Below are 20,192 nucleotides of genomic sequence, written 5' to 3' on the forward strand. Positions count from 1 at the left end.
TTTTTATGTTTTATTCTTGATGTAAAGATCAGGTGATGTATCTTTTGGTACTCTTATGGCTTTCATTTATGTAGCATTTTGAAACTAGAAAATGTCCTTTCTCCCCTTTTTTCCTTTGTTTGAAATGTCACATTTTAACATAATTTGCTGTTTTAGATACTGTTATAGTCCAAATGATCTGAATTCTTGTTTCCTTTGTAAGATATTACTGAACTTTAATTTTTTTCTTAAAGAATTAATGTAATTTTTTAAATTAGGTGACAAAATTGAATTGCTTATTCTGAAGGCCAAAAGAAATCTAGAGCAATGTACTGAAGAACTGCCGAAGTCTATGAAAAAGGATGATAGTCCTTGTTCATTAGATAAACTTGAAGCAGAAAGATCATGGGAAAATATTCCTGTTACTTTGTAAGTTACAATGGAAAAACTAGTTTTCCAAATGAAAAAGTCATGTTAATAACTGATTTATTTTTAAAAAATAATGATAGTTAGCAATGGTAATAAAAAGGCAATTCAATGGAACATAGCTTTCATTGTGGCTTGCTTTAAATTGCATTTTCCATTTGTTACCACAAGATGGTGTAATGTTTCATAATCTTAAGTGCATTTATATAACTTCTTACTTTCTTACATGTTTCTTTTGTTGCACTATAAAATATTGATAAATGTTTAATATGAGGAATTAGAACCAAAAAACAGTTATTTTGCAGATAGAGGAATGCTATGAAACTCTTAACTTTCTTTTTATTTATTTTTTTCCCCTCTATATTCTCTCCATGTAGTAAAGTAAACCATTTCTTTTCATTTACTTATTACCTTTTCTTTTACTTGTTATTTTCCTTAAATGATGTGCACTTTCTTGTATGGTCTACTGTATACATTTTTTTGTAGCTTCTAAGATGGTTTTCATATCTGTGCTTAACCTTTCTGTGACATAGTTTCTCAGAATAAAAAGTGTTTACCTAGATACCTGTGAATGTGAGGGTGGAGTAAGAATTGGGAGTTCATATAGGAAAGCTTTTTTTCTTAGTGCTGTTACATCTGGGACTCATCAGAAAGGCATTCTTGGTAACTATATCCTCTCTTAGGCTCTGATGATTATCTTCAGTTGTCTAAACTTTCTTTTGTAGATGGAGTCTGTTAATTCCTCGATCTTTTTTTTTTGCTTTTCATTTGAAAGACATAGTTTTTGAATGTGGACAATGACTATAATTTTGGTTTGGAATTCTGGCTCTGTTATTTCCTTACTGAGACCTCATACATGTTGCTTCTATTTTGTGCAAGACATTGTATAAGTTCTTCTACTGTGTGGTTGTTGTAAGGATTCAATTGATTAGAAAATAAATGTTAGGTATTCAGGTCAGTTTCTGACTTAGGATGAGCCCTCTTGTAGTTGTAGTGGTGATGATTATCCAGAATATTTGTTTTCTTCATTTAACTTAATTTCTCAATTGTTGATTCAATAATATCTTCTTTTTTTTAAAACTTGCATTAATAATTAGCTCACTTAATTTCTCTTATCTTTCCTATTTCCTAATTTCTTATATTCTTATCAGTTGGTCTTTGTATTTGTAAAGTACTGTTGCTGCAATACTTTGCTTTCAGTTGGAACCAAAATGGTTGAGTAAGTAATATCAGAGAAGTTTAAGAGTAAAATATTTGAATACATTTAATGCATTTTGTAATTAGATAACTTCTAACCTGTCTAATTTTTTTTATTATCATTAATGGTTTGGCCTAGTGCCTTGCATACAGTAGTTGATTTTTGGAAGATTGAATTCATATTGTGATGGGTATGTTTGTACATAAAGTTAATGATGGATTGTGAGAAGAAGAAATAGACCTAATCTCAGTGTAACATTAACAAACTATCAGTCTGTCCTCAAAACCAAAATTGACTAGGAAGTACTTAAGGTGTAATGAATAAAGGATAGAGCATAACCACAACCAAATAATTGCTTTGTTTGAAAATTTCCAACAAGTTGGAAAAAATTAAAAAGCTAAACAAAGAAAAGAACAACAGTATAATGAATCCCTGTGCACCCAGGACTCCTCTTCCATAATTGGGTAAATGTTTTTTGATGAAAGAAGGTAGATGTACAAATCCTTTTGGTAAAGAGTGGGAGAAAAGACTACTTGGGAGTGAGAGAAAACTCACAGTAAATTACAAATCAAACGAGTCAGTAATGAAGTGCTGTTAATTATTGAGAAAAAAATTTGCATTTGACATTTAAATGTTATAAAAAGATTCTTAGGTATCAGTATTTGAGTTAGAAAGACATTGATATATAAAGAAGAGAATGAATGGGTTTATTCTCTGTGACTAATAGAATTGGGAAAATTCTTTTGCTAGGGATTTTCCTCTACTACCCCTTGAACATCAAGAAGGAAACATACCATCTATTAAATGTTCTGGGTACATAGAGTTAATTTTTGCAATTTCTGTGTGATAAATGGGACTACAGATACAGAAATTGAAATTCAGATAATTTACTTAAGGTCATATAGTAAGTAGGATTAGGATTTAAACACAGAATTTTTATTTTCAAAATTGATCCTTTTCCCACTATAATCTGTCTTCTACGTTAATGCCAGTTCTGGAGGGGAAGTCCTATTGCTTTGATGTGGAAAAGCATGTAAATGCCATCCCAGTGGAAACTCTTATAGGGGGTTTTGTGTATTACCATTAGGTAACTAATGTTAATTAGAGAAATGTACTGCTTATTTCAAACAAAAGAGCTTTTGGAGCATTGTCTATAGTTGAAAGCTTATTTGTTTATTTTTCAGTTTCTTTATAGTTTTCCCTTAGAGCTTTAAAGGAGAAGCAAGGAGATGGGAGGGGGTTAGATTCTGACATCAGTTTAGGAGAAGATGAGGGACCAAGCACCATCAATATGAATCATATCTTTAATGTTTATGTCTTGGTGACAGTTTGCATTTAAATGCTAACCATTCAATTATATACTAATTTTTATAAATTGGGAACTTAATTGCTATCTTGTATCCTTAAATCCTATTTAGCAAATCTCCTGTTCCTGTTAACTCTGATGATAGTCCTCAGCAAATTTCAAAGGCAAAGTGTGCTAAAGGGTTCCTTGAAGACTTTTTATGTAATGATAGTCAGGTGGGTAAAGTTAAATCTTTTTAACTTATTAAAAGAATATTTGTGACTAGTATATAGATATTAATTTCTAAGTTGGATGTTATACAACAGAAAGTGACCAAGATCCCTTCTTCTCCAACACATGTCATAAAACAACACTCCTAGAATTACTGATTGTTGTAGTATTCCAGAGTAGAGGGACCTGGGATTGAACTCTACAGAAACCTAAATTGTCATTACAGTCTTTTGGAAAACATGTAAAACAGACTATTACAAAGTGAATTGTATTTTCCCATAGAGTGGTTGATTATGGAGAGTTGTATTTCTATTAAGACTATATCAACTCATCAATGATAATATATCATGAACTCCCTGATATGATGCACAGTCCATTTCTAGAACTTTTTCATCTCCCCCAACTGAAATGCTGTACCCATTAAAAGTAACTCGCCATCCCCCTTTCTGTTTAGCCTCTCACTATCACCATTCTACTTTTTGTCTCTAAGAATTTGACTACTCTAGGAATCTTACATGTCTTAGTCTGCTCAAGCTGCCAACACCAAATACCATAGACTGGTGGCTTAAATAACAGAAACTTGTTTTTCATAGTTCTGGTTTCTGGGGAGTCTAAGATCAAGGTGCTGGTTGGTGATGTTCCTGGTGAAGACTGTCTTCCTGGCTTGTAGACAGCCACTTGTGCTCTCACATGGCTGTTCCTTGAACTCTTAACATGTCTCTTCTTGTAAGGATGATAACCTTGTGGTATCAGGGCCTCCCTTATGACCTCATTTAATTTGAATTTTCTCTTTACAGCTGTATCTCCAAATACACCTGCATTTGAGGGTAGAGATTCAACATGAAATTTTAGGGGGACATAATTCAATCCATCATAAAAGAAGAATCATGCAATATTTGTCCTTTTGTGAACTGGCTTATTCTGTTAGCAAAATGTCAACAAGGTTCATCTATGTTGTATCATGTGTCAAAATTTCCTTTCTTAGATTGAACAATATTCCATTGTATGTACGTACCAAGTATTGTGTAACCATTCATCCATTGATGGACACTTGGGTTGCTTCCACCTTTTGGCTATTGTGGATAATGCTGCTATGACCATGGGTGTACAAATATCTTTTTGAATTTCTGCTTTAACTTCTTTTGGGTATGTAACCAGAAGGGGAAATACAGGATCTTGTAGTAATTTTATGCTTAATCTTGAGGAATTGTGTTCCATCTTTTGAGGAATACCATTTTCCACAGCAGCTGCACCATTTTACATCCCACACCCTGTTTCTTACACCTTGCTCATATAACTGTGCAGAATGTCTTTAAAATCTTTTTAGCCATTATGCTTAACTTTCAATTTCTTCACCAGTGAGTACTCACTTCCAGTATCCTACCCATGCTAGTCAACAACTTTCCCTAGACTTGAAGATTAAATGCTGAAATATGTTAAATTGCATGTATCTTTTTTTTTTTTTGTGAGGGCATCTCTCATATTTATTGATCAAATGGTTGTTAACGACAATAAAATTATGTATAGGGGAGTCAATGCTCAATGCACAATCATTAATCCACCCCAAGCCTAATTTTCATCAGTCTCCAATCTTCTGAGGCTTAACAAACAAGTTCTTACATGGAGAACAAATTCTTACGTAATGAATAAGTTACATAGTGAACAGTACAAGGGCAGTCATCACGGAAACTTTCGGTTTTGCTCATGCATTATGAACTCTAAACAGTCAGTTCAAATATGAATACTCATTTGGTTTTTATACTTGATTTATATGTGGATACCACATTTCTCTATTATTATTATTTTTAATAAAATGCTGAAGTGGTAGGTAGATACAAGATAAAGGTAGAAAACATAGTTTAGTGTTGTAAGAGAGCAAATGTAGATGATCAGGTGTGTGCCTGTAGACTATGTGTTAATCCAAGCTAGACCAGGGCAATAAAACATCCACGTATGCAGAAGATTTCTCTCAGAACGGGGGTGAGGTTCTAAGCCTCACCTCTGTTGATCCCCAATTTCTCACCTGATGGCCCCCTGCGACTGTGCCTGTCTTAGGTTGTTCCTCCCTTGAGGAATCTTACCCGTCTCTGGCCAACCAGTCATCTTCCGGGGCCATACAGGGAAATGTTAAGTTGGTAAGTGAGAGAGAAGCCTTATTGTTTGAAAAGGTTAGCTTTTTACTTCTTTGCATATTTATGCCCTGTGGCTTCTATGCCCAGCATTTGTCTTGAGGTATCTTTACCACTTGGAAGAATTATGATACTCGGTAAATTTGATATGAGGCACGAATTCTATTTAAGGGTTGTAATTAGGAAGGAAGAAGAAAAGCTATAGAAGTAGCAGGCGGAAGAAAACATGGGAAGATTGATTATTTCTTTGACATATCTTCTTGTACAGTAACTTCAGCATGAATAGGTTTTAAGCTACTACTTAAATTGCGCACACACATTAACATAATAGGAGTATAGTTACATAACCAAAGCATATCTGTAATTACCAGCCATCTCCAGTGAAACCAAGAAAACCAGTTAGGTACCTTAGGCATTTGTGAAAACTTATCTATGATATGGTGGATATTGTCCAACTGAACTTGAACAGTCTGAGAGAAATCAGACAAATTAAAACAACCCATTCCTGGGGACTGTTCACATGCCATATGTTCTTTTAACAGTAAATAGTCTGTAGTTGTAAGATTTTGGAGAGCTACAATTTGCAGTTCTCTTAATTCTTGGTTGAGTTCCAACAGTATAGATCCAGTCAAATTTATTGTTTTACTATATGCACAGGCCAGCTTAGATATCTCCTTCCTCATTCCCATGGCAAGTCCAGGAACTGGTGGGATGAGTGCATCTACAGCTGTAGCAGTGCGTGGATCTTTGTTGGGGTTTTTTGATGATCATCTTCTGGCATGAGTCTTCCAGAGAGTGCTGATGTTGGAAGTTCTTTTTCATATCGTATCTTAGTTCATTTTTGGGGTAGCCCAATTAGGCTTTGATCCTCTGTATAAGCACAAACAGACCCTTTGCCTACACTTTTATATGCCCTTTATACCCTTGTGTAGAACTCGTTGGAGGTTACCACACAGGAACTGCCCTTTTTTTTTTTTTTTGCTTTGTTTTTGGTATCACTAATCTACACTTACATGACGAATATTATGTTTACTAGGCTCTCCCCTATACCAGGTCTCCCCTATAAACCCCTTTACAGTCACTGTCCATCAGCATAGCAAAATGTTGTAGAATCACTACTTGCCTTCTCTGTGTTGTACAGCCCTCCCTTTTCTCCTACCCCCCCATGCATGTTAATCTTAATACCCCCCTACTTCTCCCCCCCTTATCCCTCCCTACCCACCCATCCTCCCCAGTCCCTTTCCCTTTGGTACCTGTTAGTCCATTCTTGAGTTCTGTGATTCTGCTTCTGTTTTGTTCCTTCAGTTTTTCCTTTGTTCTTATATTCCACAGATAAGTGAAATCATTTGGTATTTCTCTTTCTCTGCTTGGCTTGTTTCACTGAGCATAATACCCTCCAGCTCCATCCATGTTGCTGCAAATGGTTGGATTTGCCCTTTTCTTATGGCTGAGTAGTATTCCATTGTGTATATGTACCACATCTTCTTTATCCATTCATCTATCGATGGACATTTAGGTTGCTTCCAATTCTTGGCTATTGTAAATAGTGCTGCAATAAACATAGGGGTGCATCTGTCTTTCTCAAACTTGATTGCTGCGTTCTTAGGGTAAATTCCTAGGAGTGGAATTCCTGGGTCAAATGGTAAGTCTGTTTTGAGCATTTTGATGTACCTCCATACTGCTTTCCACAATGGTTGAACTAACTTACATTCCCACCAGCAGTGTAGGAGGTTTCCCCTTTCTCCACAGCCTCGCGAACATTTGTTGTTGTTTGTGTTTTGGATGGCAGCCATCCTTACTGGTGTGAGGTGATACCTCATTGTAGTTTTAATTTGCATTTCTCTGATAATTAGCGATGTGGAGCATCTTTTCATGTGTCTGTTGGCCATCTGTATTTCTTTTTTGGAGAACTGTCTGTTCAGTTCCTCTGCCCATTTTTTAATTGGGTTATTTGTTTTTTGTTTGTTGAGGCGTGTGAGCTCCTTATATATTCTGGACGTCAAGCCTTTATTGGATGTGTCATTTTCAAATATATTCTCCCATACTGTAGGGATCCTTCTTGTTGTATTGATGGTGTCTTTTGCTGTACAGAAGCTTTTCAGCTTAATATTGTCCCACTTACTCATTTTTGCTGTTGTTTTCCTTGCCCGGGGAGATATGTTCAAGAAGAGGTCACTCATGTTTATGTCTAAGAGGTTTTTGCCTATGTTTTCTTCCAAGAGTTTAATGGTTTCATGGCTTACATTCAGGTCTTTGATCCATTTTGAGTTTACTTTTGTATATGGGGTTAGACAATGGTCCAGTTTCATTCTCCTACATGTAGCTGTCCAGTTTTGCCAGCAGCACCTGTTGAAGAGACTGTCATTTCGCCATTGTATGTCCATGGCTCCTTTATCAAATATTAATTGACCATATATGTCTGGGTTAATGTCTGGATTCTCTAGTCTGTTCCATTGGTCTGTGGCTCTGCTCTTGTGCCAGTACCAAATTGTCTTGATTACTATGGCTTTATAGTAGAGCTTGAAGTTGGGGAGTGAGATCCCCCCTACTTTATTCTTCTTTCTCAGGATTGCTTTGGCTATTCGGGGTCTTTGGTGTTTCCATATGAATTTTTGAATTATTTGTTCCAGTTCATTGAAGAATGTTGCTGGTAGTTTCATAGGGATTGCATCAAATCTGTATATTGCTTTGGGCAGGATGGCCATTTTGACGATATTAATTCTTCCTAGCCACGAGCATGGGATGAGTTTCCATCTGTTAGTGTCCCCTTTAATTTCTCTTAAGAGTGACTTGTAGTTTTCAGAGTATAAGTCTTTCACTTCTTTGGTTAGGTTTATTCCTAGGTATTTTATTTTTTTTGATGCAATTGTGAATGGAGTTGTTTTCCTGATTTCTCTTTCTGTTGGTTCATTGTTAGTATATAGGAAAGCCACAGATTTCTGTGTGTTGATTTTGTATCCTGCAACTTTGCTGTATTCCGATATCAGTTCTAGTAGTTTTGGGGTGGAGTCTTTAGGGTTTTTTATGTACAGTATCATGTCATCTGCAAATAGTGACAGTTTAACTTCTTCTTTACCAATCTGGATTCCTTGTATTTCTTTATTTTGTCTGATTGCTGTGGCTAGGACCTCCAGTACTATGTTAAATAACAGTGGAGAGAGTGGGCATCCCTGTCTAGTTCCCGATCTCAGAGGAAATGCTTTCAGCTTCTCGCTGTTCAATATAATGTTGGCTGTGGGTTTATCATAGATGGCCTTTATTATGTTGAGGTACTTGCCTTCTATTCCCATTTTGCTGAGAGTTTTTAACATGAATGGATGTTGAACTTTGTCAAATGCTTTTTCAGCATCTATGGAGATGATCATGTGGTTTTTGTCTTTCTTTTTGTTGATGTGGTGGATGATGTTGATGGACTTTCGAATGTTGTACCATCCTTGCATCCCTGGGATGAATCCCACTTGGTCATGGTGTATGATCCTTTTGATGTATTTTTGAATTCGGTTTGCGAATATTTTGTTGAGTATTTTTGCATCTACGTTCATCAGGATATTGGTCTGCAGTTTTCTTTTTTGGTGGGGTGTTTGCCTGGTTTTGGTATTAGGGTGATGTTAGCTTCATAGAATGAGTTTGGGAGTATCCCCTCCTCCTTTATTTTTTGGAAAACTTTAAGGAGAATGGGTATTATGTCTTCCCTGTATGTCTGATAAAATTCCGAGGTAAATCCATCTGGCCCAGGGGTTTTGTTCTTTGGTAGTTTTTTGATTACCGCTTCAATTTCGTTGCTGGTAATTGGTCTGTTTAGATTTTCTGTTTCTTCCTGGGTCAATCTTGGAAGGTTATATTTTTCTAGGAAGTTGTCTGTTTCTCCTAGGTTTCCCAGCTTGTTAGCATATAGGTTTTCATAGTATTCTCCAATAATTCTTTGCATTTCCGTGGGGTCCGTCGTGATTTTTCCTTTCTCGTTTCTGATACTGTTGATTTGTGTTGACTCTCTTTTCTTCTTAATAAGTCTGGCTATAGGCTTATCTATTTTGTTTATTTTCTCGAAGAACCAGCTCTTGGTTTCATTGATTTTTGCTATTGTTTTATTCTTCTCAATTTTATTTATTTCTTCTCTGATCTTTATTATGTCCCTCCTTCTGCTGACCTTAGGCCTCATCTGTTCTTCTTTTTCCAATTTCGATAATTGTGACATTAGACCATTCATTTGGGATTGCTCTTCCTTTTTTAAATATGCTTGGATTGCTATATACTTTCCTCTTAAGACTGCTTTTGCTGTGTCCCACAGAAGTTGGGGCTTAGTGTTGTTGTTGTCATTTGTTTCCATATATTGCTGGATCTCCATTTTGATTTGGTCATTGATCCATTGATTATTTAGGAGCGTGTTGTTAAGCCTCCATGTGTTTGTGAGCCTCTTTGCTTTCTTTGTACAGTTTATTTCTAGTTTTATGCCTTTGTGGTCTGAAAAGTTGGTTGGTAGGATTTCAATCTTTTGGAATTTTCTGAGGCTCTTTTTGTGGCCTAGTATGTGGTCTATTCTGGAGAATGTTCCATGTGCACTTGAGAAGAATGTATATCCTGTTGCTTTTGGATGTAGAGTTCTATAGATGTCTATTAGGTCCATCTGCTCTACTGTGTTGTTCAGTGCTTCCGTGTCCTTACTTATTTTCTGCCCAGTGGATCTATCCTTTGGGGTGAGTGGTGTGTTGAAGTCTCCTAGAATGAATGCATTGCAGTCTATATCCCCCTTTAGTTCTGTTAGTATTTGTTTCACATATGCTGGTGCTCCTGTGTTGGGTGCATATATATTTAGAATGGTTATATCCTCTTGTTGGACTGAGCCCTTTATCATTATGTAGTGTCCTTCTTTATCTCTTGTTACTTTCTTTGTTTTGAAGTCTGTTTTTTCTGATATTAGTACTGCAACCCCTGCTTTCTTCTCGCTGTTGTTTGCTTGAAATACGTTTTTCCATCCCTTGACTTTTAGTCTGTACATGTCTTTGGGTTTGAGGTGAGTTTCTTGTAAGCAGCATATAGATGGGTCTTGCTTTTTTATCCATTCTGTTACTCTGTGTCTTTTGATTGTTGCATTGAACCCATTAACTTTTAGGGTGACTATTGAAAGATATGTACTTATTGCCATTGCAGGCTTTAAATTCGTGGTTAACAAAGGTTCAAGGTTAGCCTCTTTAGTATCTTAGTGCCTAACTTAGCTTGCTTATTGAGCTGTTATATACACTGTCTGGAGATTCTTTTCTTCTCTCCCTTCTTGTTCCTCCTCCTCGATTCTTCATATGTTGGGTGTTTTGTGCTGTGCTCTTTCTAGGAGTGCTCCCATCTAGAGCAGTCCCTGTAAGATGTTCTGTAGAGGTGGTTTGTGGGAAGCAAATTCCCTCAGCTTTTGTTTGTCTGGGAATTGTTTAATCCCACCGTCATATTTGAATGATAGTCGTGCTGGATACAGTATCCTTGGTTCAAGGCCCTTCTGTTTCATTGTATTAAATATATCATGCCATTCTCTTCTGGCCTGTAGGGTTTCTGTTGAGAAATCTGACGTTAGCCTGATGGGTTTCCCTTTATAGGTGACCTTTTTCTCTCTAGCTGCCTTTAACACTCTTTCCTTGTCCTTGATCTTTGCCATTTTAATTATTATGTGTCTTGGTGTTGCCCTTCTTGGATCCTTTCTGTTGGGGGTTCTGTGTATTTCCGTGGTCTGTTTGATTACTTCCTCCCCCAGTGTGGGGAAGTTTTCAGCAATTATTTCTTCTAAGATACTTTCCATCTCTTTGCCTCTCTCTTCTTCTTCTGGGACCCCTATAATACGGATATTGCTCCTTTTAGATTGGTCACACAGTTCTCTTAATATTGTTTCATTCCTGGAGATCCTTTTGTCTCTCTCTATGTCAGCTTCCATGCGTTCCTGTTCTCTGATTTCAATTCCATCAATGGCCTCTTGCATTCTATCCATTCTGCTTATAAACCCTTCCAGAGTTTGTTTCATTTCTGCGATCTCCTTTCTGGCATCTGTGATCTCCCTCCGGACTTCATCCCATTTCTCTTGCGTATTTCTCTGCATCTCTGTCAGCATGTTTATGATTCTTATTTTGAATTCTTTTTCAGGAAGACTGGTTAGGTCTGTCTCCTTCTCTGGTGTTGTCTCTGTGATCTTTGTCTGCCTGTAGCTTTGCCTTTTCATGGTGATAGGAATAGTCTGCAGAACTGGGACGAGTGACGGCTGGAAGAACTTCCCTTCTTGTTGGTTTGTGGCCCTCCTCTCCTGGGAGAACAGCGACCTCTAGTGGCTTGTGCTGCGCAGCTTCGCGCAGACAGGGTTTCTGCTTCCTGCCCGGCTGCTATGGAGTTAATCTCCGCTGTTGCTGTGGGCGTGGCCTGGCTCGGGCAGCTACTCCAAAATGGTGGAGTCGTGTTGGAGCAGGAGCTGCTGGGAGGCTATTTATCTCCGTAAGGGGCCTCCCTGCTCCCTGCAGCCCAGTGGTTAGGGTGCCCAGAGATCCCGGATTCCCTACCTCTGGATTAAGTGACCCGCCCTGCCCCTTTAAGACTTCCAAAAAGCACCCGCCAAAACAAAACAACGACCACCAAAAAAAAAAAAAAGAAAAAAAAATTTTTTAATTTAAAGAAAAAAAAAAAGTTTTTAATTAAAAAAAAAAAAAAAAAAAAAAAGGTGGTCGTTCGTTTTTCTTTATTCTCCGGTGCCAGCCTCAGGCCTCTGCTCACCGGTCTTTCTGCCCTGTTTCCCTAGTATTGGGGTCCCTATCCCTTTAAGACTTCCAAAAAGCGCTCGCCAAAACAAAACAGCAAAAAAGCAAAAAAAAAAAGAAATGGTCGCGCGCTTTTCTTATGTCCTCTGTCGCCCAGCCTCCAGTGCCTGCTCACTGTTCTTGCTACCCTGTTTTCCCAGTATCGAGCGCCCTGCACTCTGGCCCGGATGGCTGGGGCTGGGTGTTCGGCAGTCCTGGGCTCCGTCTCCCTCCCGCTCTGCCTGCTCTTCTCCCGCCGGGAGCTGGGGGGAGGGGCGCTCGGGTCCCGCCCGGCCGGGGCTTGTATCTTACCCCCTTCCCGAGGCGCTGGGTTCTCTCAGGTGTGGATGTGGTCTGGATATTGTCCTGTGTCCTCTGGTCTTTATTCTAGGAAGGGTTGTCTTTGTTATATTTTCATAGATATATGTTGTTTTGGGAGGAGATTTCCGCTGCTCTACTCACGCCGCCATCTTCCGCCTCTCTCCCAAATTGCATGTATCTTAGGAGCCTGTTTGCCACTAGTTAGCAGAACACGGCAACTCATTGAAAAGTGTAAATATAATACATTTGTAAGACTTTTAAAAAAAAGTTTAAAAATATCCCCTGCAGGAACTCTCCTATACCGTTGGTGGGAATGTAAATTAGTTCAACCACTGTGGAAAGCAATATGGAAGTTCCTCAAAAAAACTAAAAATAGAAATACCATTTGACCTGGGAATTCCACTCCTAGGAATTTACCCAAAGAATATAATTTATCAGATTCAAAAAGACATATGCACCCCTATGTTTATTGCAGCACTATCTACAATAGCTAAGACATGGAAGCAACATAAGTGTGTATCAGTATATGAATGGATAAAGAAGAGGTGGTACATATACACAATGGAATACTATTCAGCCATAAGAAAGAAACAAATTCTACCATTTGCAACAACATGGATTGAGCTGGAGGATATTATGCTCAGTGAAATAAGCCAGGCTGAGAAAGGCAAGTATCAAATGATTTCCCTCATTTGTGTAGTATCTTAACAAAGAAGCAAAACTGAAGGAACAAAACAGCAACAGACTCAGACTCCAAGAAGGGAGTAGTGGTTACCAAAGGGGAGGGGTGGAGGATGGCGGGTGGGGAGGGAGGGAGAAGGGCATTGAGGGTTGGCACACATGGTGTGGGGAGGATCATGGGGTAGACAGTGTAGCACAAAGAAGGCAAATAGTGATTCTGTGGCATCTTACTACACTGATAGGCAGTGACTGCAGTGGGGTATGCGGGGACACGATAATATGGGTGAATGTAGTAACCACATTGTTTTGTCATGTGAAACCTCCATAAGAGTGTATATCAATAATACCTTAATAAAAAAATATATCCCCTGCAGATTCTCTTAAAAGTATTCTGACCACCTTGTGTGGCTAAGTGCTGTGCCTTTTTTGGATACAGGTAAGATCAGTGATAACAGAGGTATGAGTGTTTTTTTAGGTAGCAAGGAATGTGTGGCTCATGACGAGGTGAAAAACCAACATTTTCTTGTGTGAAAGCTTATTTAGAAGTGTACAGAGAATACTATATTTGAAATTTGAATCCTTGCTCAGTTGTTAATCAGCTTCATTTACACACTTGCAAAGACCATGTTGGCTTACCCGATCCCTGAGAGCCTTTCAGTTTTAAATCCATGCTTTTTAATGTATGAAATGAATGCATTGCAGGTGTAAACATGTACTATTCATTTTAAAAGAGCAGGGACTAGAAAGGATACGCCAAACTGTTAATTATGATTTTTCTCTGACGCCATCTGGGGACTGGGTAAGGGAAGGTGATGAGTTATACTTTTGACATTTTAAAGACACTTTATTGACATGTATTGTTTGGACTTTCTTTTTGGTTAATTTTTTACTGGGGGGAAAGTAATACAAAATTTTGTATACCCTGAATTTGAAAGGTTTATCACTCATCTGTTTTAACCTTAGAGCTGTACCCTTTCTGGAGGGAAACATCATGGTCCTGTTGAGGCCCTGAAACAAATGTTATTTAACCTTCAAGCAGTACAAGAAAGTTTTAATCAGAATAAAACCACCGAGCCAAAAGAAGAAATTACACAAGTGAGCACAAACTTGGTTTATGAATTGAGGTCTGTGAATATGACTTGAGATGTGCAAAGATATGAGATTTCTTTCTAGATATTTTTAGTTTGACCTCTAATTCTATGTTAATAAGCATGCCACATAACAATGTAGAGTTGTACTATTATTCTTTTTTTCAAAAGTAACTTTTTCAAATATAATACTACTAGATTTCTGTAGTTGTGTATCCCTGAGTGGATTGTTCTATTTAGTTTATGGTTATAAATACAGCATCTTACTTAGATATGATGATATTACCATTGTAGAATGAAAGGATTTGTAAGAGTTGTTTTTTAATTCCTACAAAATTATTCTGTGTAGTCCAACTTCTTGTGTTTATATTTGGGGAGGCCTGTAAAACCTTTTCACCATCAGACTTCTCCATATACCTTTGTCATCTGAAATTTAATTTTGTTACTATGTGTTTATTGACTTCTGACTACTATGTAAAATTTTATTTTAAAAATATTGTATTTTTATGTATTTCCTAGAATTTGGAAATCTGCTTTGGGCAGCTATTCTGTAGAGGTTGAATGTTCTTCATAGTAGTATAGAGTTTACGAACATAGAGTTTATATTCTTCCACCTCTGATTATAAATTCTAATTCTGCTACTTTTCAGCAAGGAATATTTGTATAAATCACTTAATCTCTTTAGATTCAGTTTCCTTTTTCTGTAAAATGAGGTTGTTGAGAAGAAAAATTAGACAAACAATATCAAGTACTTATTTACAGTGCTTGACACCTGATAAAAAATATCTGGTAGATACTTAATGAATATTTTTATTATCAGTTTTGTTATTGTTATTCAGTAGAGCTTTATGAAATGCAGTTTTTATTACAGATGAGTGGATCAGCTCTTGGGAACTGTCACAGCCTGCTCATTTGAGTTGTATTAATTTTTCTCTTTACATTCTAATAATCATAACATTAACATATGGAGTGTAATCCATCCTACTTTCCTCCTTTTAAATATCATTGAGATATAACCTTGTTCAGTAAAGTCAGAATGTCAAGACAAGATTTGATTTTTATTGGACATGCATGTAGAAGCTGACTTCAGGACAATTGAAAGGTGATCTAACTAGTAGTTGTGTTTTTAAATTAAAGAAAAAATAAACAATGATTGGAAATTATTTGCTAGAATGATTTCATTGGAAATGCAGACAGTATTTTTTAATGTTCTTAGTAATCACAAATAGCATTTAAGTTTATACTTATATGATTTCAATGTTTTGTTATATTTTGTGTTTTTAATAATAGGTTGCAGAAGACAATTTATCTAAGTTACAATTGCAGGAAAGTATGGTTCCTATTACTAGGTCACTTCAAAAGTAAGTATTCTCTACTAATTTCTAAGTATGTTATGGATACAAATTCGTTAACCATCTTTTGATTAAAATCAGAATGTTATAGGATGGAATTAACCAATTCTGAGAGTAGATGTACTTGGTATATCTTAACATCTTAAATACAGGCTTCTTGGAGCATATTATTTAATCCCTACATTTTCTCTGAAGTCTGTGCTATTCCTATTTAAAATGTTCTTAGAACTTAGTGAGATAACCTTAGACACCTAAAATATAATGAATATGAATGGCCTACAGAGTCTCTTCATTTCTGAGTAATAGCAACAATTTGAGATAATATTGGTATGGATATTCTGGAAGAACAGCTTGTTCATGGAAGGTGTCTTCGTATATTCCCTTTAGGATAACATAATTACAAATACATCATAATTTGACATATCTCCACAGAAATCGAAAATGTATATAATGTCCTGGCTATAAAGATAGATAAGCATCCTTAGGGCTTCTAGATCTATCTGCTTATCTTAAACAAAACAGTGGGGAAGAATACAAGTATTACCTATTACGGTCAGGATATTGGCAGAAAGGAAGGGTGTTTATTTATGGGTTTATTTGTGTGAATATGCAGTGCCCTCAGAAGAGGGAGTACTGAGCTTAGGATATGCTGATTAAAATTTTTTACTTTGTTAACACCCTTTCACTTGGCTGTAAGTAGAACTAAACAAATACTGTCTATCTTTTGTCCTTCCAGAATTGGCTTAGGATTCTGTTATTTAAGAAAGTGATGGAAAAGTGAAACACTAGGCATGTCAACTTAGGACTCTGTCATTACATATATTATATACATACACATACATATACATGTATGTGTATATTTATGAAATTTTTTTTGTTTTCATAGTTTACAAAACATATATATATATACATACATATATATATATATATATATATATATATATATATATATATATATGATTTTTTTTCCTGTGCTTAATTTATAATCTTCTGGGTAGAAGTATGCCTCTTTGTAGCTGGCCATAGTACTTGGGTATAGTGTTTCATACCCAACAGGATTCAGCGAATAATGATAATAACTAATATTTATTGAACATTTACCAAGTGTCAGTGTTCTTAGTGCTTTTGAATGTAATATATGTGATCTTCAGAACCCTATAAGTTAAGTACTATTATTATCTTTATAGTATAGATTAAGTAATAAAGATCAAGTAGTAAAGTAATTTTCCCAAGGTTGCAAAGGTAGTAAGAGAGAACGCAGGGATTCAAACCAGACAGCCTGTGTTTCTAACACTTATCTCATTAATGATAGTGGTACATTATCCATTTACACTAGGTTCAGGGCCTCAGCTGATTATGTAGGTTAAGACCTTTTTCTGCTTTTAAAGTAGATGGCCTCAAGCTTCCCATGGCTCTTAAAAGCATTGGTATTGAACTTGTCACAGACTTAAATGTGTTTTTTTGAGTTAAGGCACATACCGTGGAAGGTGTTTTTCTTGGTGAAAATGAACACTAGGCCATAGGTAATTAAATGACTACAAAAATTGATATTGATCATAGGTACTTTTACCATTTGCTAGATAAAAAAAAAATAGTAGCAGCTTTTTTCTAGCTTAGGCAATTAGTGATCTTGCCTACAGATAGAATGCCATTTTCAGAGAGTAAGATCCATGTTTTGTTAGATTTGGCTTTTACTTTACATGTTAGAGGTATTATCAGTAAGGCATCTGTACTGTTATGAGGCAAATTGAGACTCACAGAAACATGTTACTATATTCTTTCATTATTTTCAGTCTGTAGATTGACTGTTTTAAAGACAATTTAAAATTAATTCAACCTCAGTGTTCCTTTTTCTAGACTGCAAAATGTTCTGGTTAGGTTTATGGTCATCTTTTCATATTTAAAATAAATAAACTTGGCTTCTTCACAAGTTACAAATTGTGCCTTGGGTGCTTTAATGACCTTTCCTAGGGTAAAAGTCCTATTATTGTTGTCCCTGTTTCTCAAATAACAGTTCTTGTTTTTAACAGTTTGGATTGCTAACCAGTTTTAAAATATCTTTCATTAGTATAAAGAAACTCCAAGGTCTTAATATGCATTCTCTTTACTCCGTGGGACATTCAGTTTTCTGAAGTTCTCCCTTTAGAGATAACTTCTGTAGGAATACACAGTGGACCTTAAGTATAACTGACTGATAATAGCTTAAAATGTAATTTTTTCCAGAGGGATTTTTGCTTTTAGGGGTCAAAATTGTAATTATCTTGTATTCCTTTCACACTTAGCTTTGTCTTGTATGTTTACATATTAGAACTCAATAAAAACTGAGACCTCCATAAGAAATCTGTCATCTTTAAGCAAATGAAAAGACTGTAGTTTTTGAGCAAGTGCCTTTTCTAGAATCTTTTATGCCATGTCAGCCACCAGCTATTCTGCCTAGGCTAGCTGTGAAGAACAAGCAGTAGTAAACTGCTATATACTAGAAAGGTAAGCAACAGTAGATGATTACAAAATCATCAGTCACCAGATATAATTTTAATTTAACTCTGGGATATGTTGTTTTATATATAATTTGGAAATGGATGTATAAGCTTTTCTAATTCTGAGTACTTAAGACTATGCTGTGAAGACCAAACTTAATGATACCTAGAAAACTGTCCTGTTTCTCATGCACTTTTCCTCCTCAATTTTCTGGTTTTAATTCTATACTAGAGAAACAGAATTACCTCTCAACTTGGAAAACATGATCCTAAAGCAGAGATTTTTCTTTATTCTAAAATACGCATACTTCACTTGGATCTAGTGGTAGGAAGTTGTTCTGAAAAGACTTTCAGTTCTTGCTGTATACTAGCTGAATATAGGACAGTAAACATAAAATTTAGGAAAACAGTATAGTAGTAAAAATAGGAAAGCAAAGGCAAGATAACAACGAGTAAATTAAAATGTAGCTAAATTGCCTCATATAATCAGTCTGTTATTTTCTGTGGGTCATTTGTATTTAATGTTCATCAAAAGATACATTGTCATGATAAAAAATGAGTTTCTTTTATTTCACTTTTTAAGGTGAGTGACTACTCAGTGTTGTAACATAACCCCTAATGTTTTCCCCATTAGCCTGCTTTTTAACTTTTTTAGAGAAGAAAATTAAGAATAATTTCCTTCCACAATTTTATCCTTCAGTTCCCCTGCAAATAACTGAAATAGAAATCACTTATGATAGCCTCTTCTCTAAGTAGATTGATTGTTTCATTTTCAGCAGGGCGGGTGGAGGTTAAGTGAAAGAACTAGCTGAAGTAGCAGGATTTCGGATTTCTACTTAGATTTTTTATTCCTTCCCATCATACCATATCTCTCTTTTTTTCCTCCCCTTCTCTCCTTTCTCCCTGACATTGTTTCTTCAAGGCATAAAATAAACTATATAGTTTTAGAAAGGAAACCAGTTATATTAAATTATAGTTTGAAGATATTAAATTTCTAATTAATAGTATGTGCTTCTTTATTAATGCATTCACAATAAAACAATACACTTAAAATACAGGTAAGTTAAAATTCATTTTGTAAAAAACCTAGATTAGTGTGAAACTTTTATATAGCTTGAATAAAAGCATTAAACCATGGAGTGGTTTTTAACTTACCTTTCACATGTTGATCAGCAAACAGAGAAATGGAATATTGGGAAGCATTGGTATCTGGGTCACCAGTGAGACTTCACTATTTAGTGGATGAACAACTAGGCTTAAAGTTATCTATGTTCTAGCAGTGGGTTTAATAACTATTGTAATTTTGGAACCATTCTATAACTATTGTAAATTTGAAGTAGTGATGAGGAAAAGTTATTTTGAGATACCTGCAATGACGATAATGTGATAAGAAAGTATCTCTCATTTCTGTGGCACATGAGGTCACAGATTTTGGTCTGTTGGCTTATATTCATAATGGAAGGAAATGCTAATTTACAGACAGCATTTAGTGAAAATAAAGATGGGGATTTTTTCCAATCTAATTTCATAGATTCTCTAAATCCAAGGGATCTGTGGCCCTCAGAGTTGTATATAATAAGACACTAGTCACTTGCTTTTTTTCTTTTTCTTGAACCACAGGTAGTTCAGTTAACAATCCTGAAAAGAGAAAGAAGATAAGTCCCAAATTGCCTTCTTTCTCATAAATGCGTCTCTGGAAGAAAGTAATTCTTTAGCTAGAGAGATATTACTATAGCATATAGAAATGATAGAGTCTATATAGTTAATTTTATCTCTGATTGCTTAGTAACTTTAGATGAATTGTCATTTAGTTAATGAAGATGAAAAGCTCACAAAGTAATTGAAATTGCTAAAAGGGTGGTAGAAGCCAAGTTCTTATTTGAGTAAAAGTGTCTAAGAAGTAGAATACAGGGAAGTGGATACAATACAGTAATTAGCACTACTAGTTTCCTTCATCCTCATCCTGGGTAAAGTGGAAGATGCGTTTTATTTAATCTGCATTTATCAGGCCTGTGTTACAGACTGTAGAATGGGGTGTTGTAGTTGCCACCTTTCAGCTTATCTTAGAAATTACTAACATGAGAGGTTACTGCACATCATAATTATATAATTTGTTTTCTTGGTCTCTTATTAGAGAGATGAAATATGATTGATTAACTTTTTTTGAGTAGTCTTCAAGGAGCTGAAGGATAGAGTGGAGGAAAAACTGGGAGAATATTTTTTAGAGGAAGACTGGAAACTTAAGAGCCTTTCTCTTCCTGCTT

The 20,192-nt window shown here is 36.0% G+C and overlaps 1 protein-coding gene across 4 annotated transcripts in view; it reads left to right on the forward strand.

The window, feature by feature from the left end:
* Positions 1-20,192, forward strand: part of C6H18orf54 (chromosome 6 C18orf54 homolog) — a 44,289-nt gene that overhangs the window by 4,763 nt on the left and 19,334 nt on the right. For 3 of the 4 annotated variants that reach the window (XM_057504190.1, XM_036918565.2, XM_057504191.1), the window contains 4 exons: positions 258-408; positions 3,022-3,124; positions 13,975-14,106; positions 15,390-15,460. In XM_057504190.1, the coding sequence (XP_057360173.1) occupies positions 258-408; positions 3,022-3,124; positions 13,975-14,106; positions 15,390-15,460 (457 nt within the window). Of the gene's footprint in view, positions 1-257; positions 409-3,021; positions 3,125-12,805; positions 12,937-13,974; positions 14,107-15,389; positions 15,461-20,192 lie in introns of those variants that run through there. The other variant, XM_036918567.2, reaches the window with a different exon arrangement.

The sequence above is a fragment of the Manis pentadactyla genome, chromosome 6 (assembly GCF_030020395.1).
Source record: "Manis pentadactyla isolate mManPen7 chromosome 6, mManPen7.hap1, whole genome shotgun sequence".
NCBI classification, from domain to species: Eukaryota; Metazoa; Chordata; class Mammalia; order Pholidota; family Manidae; genus Manis; species Manis pentadactyla.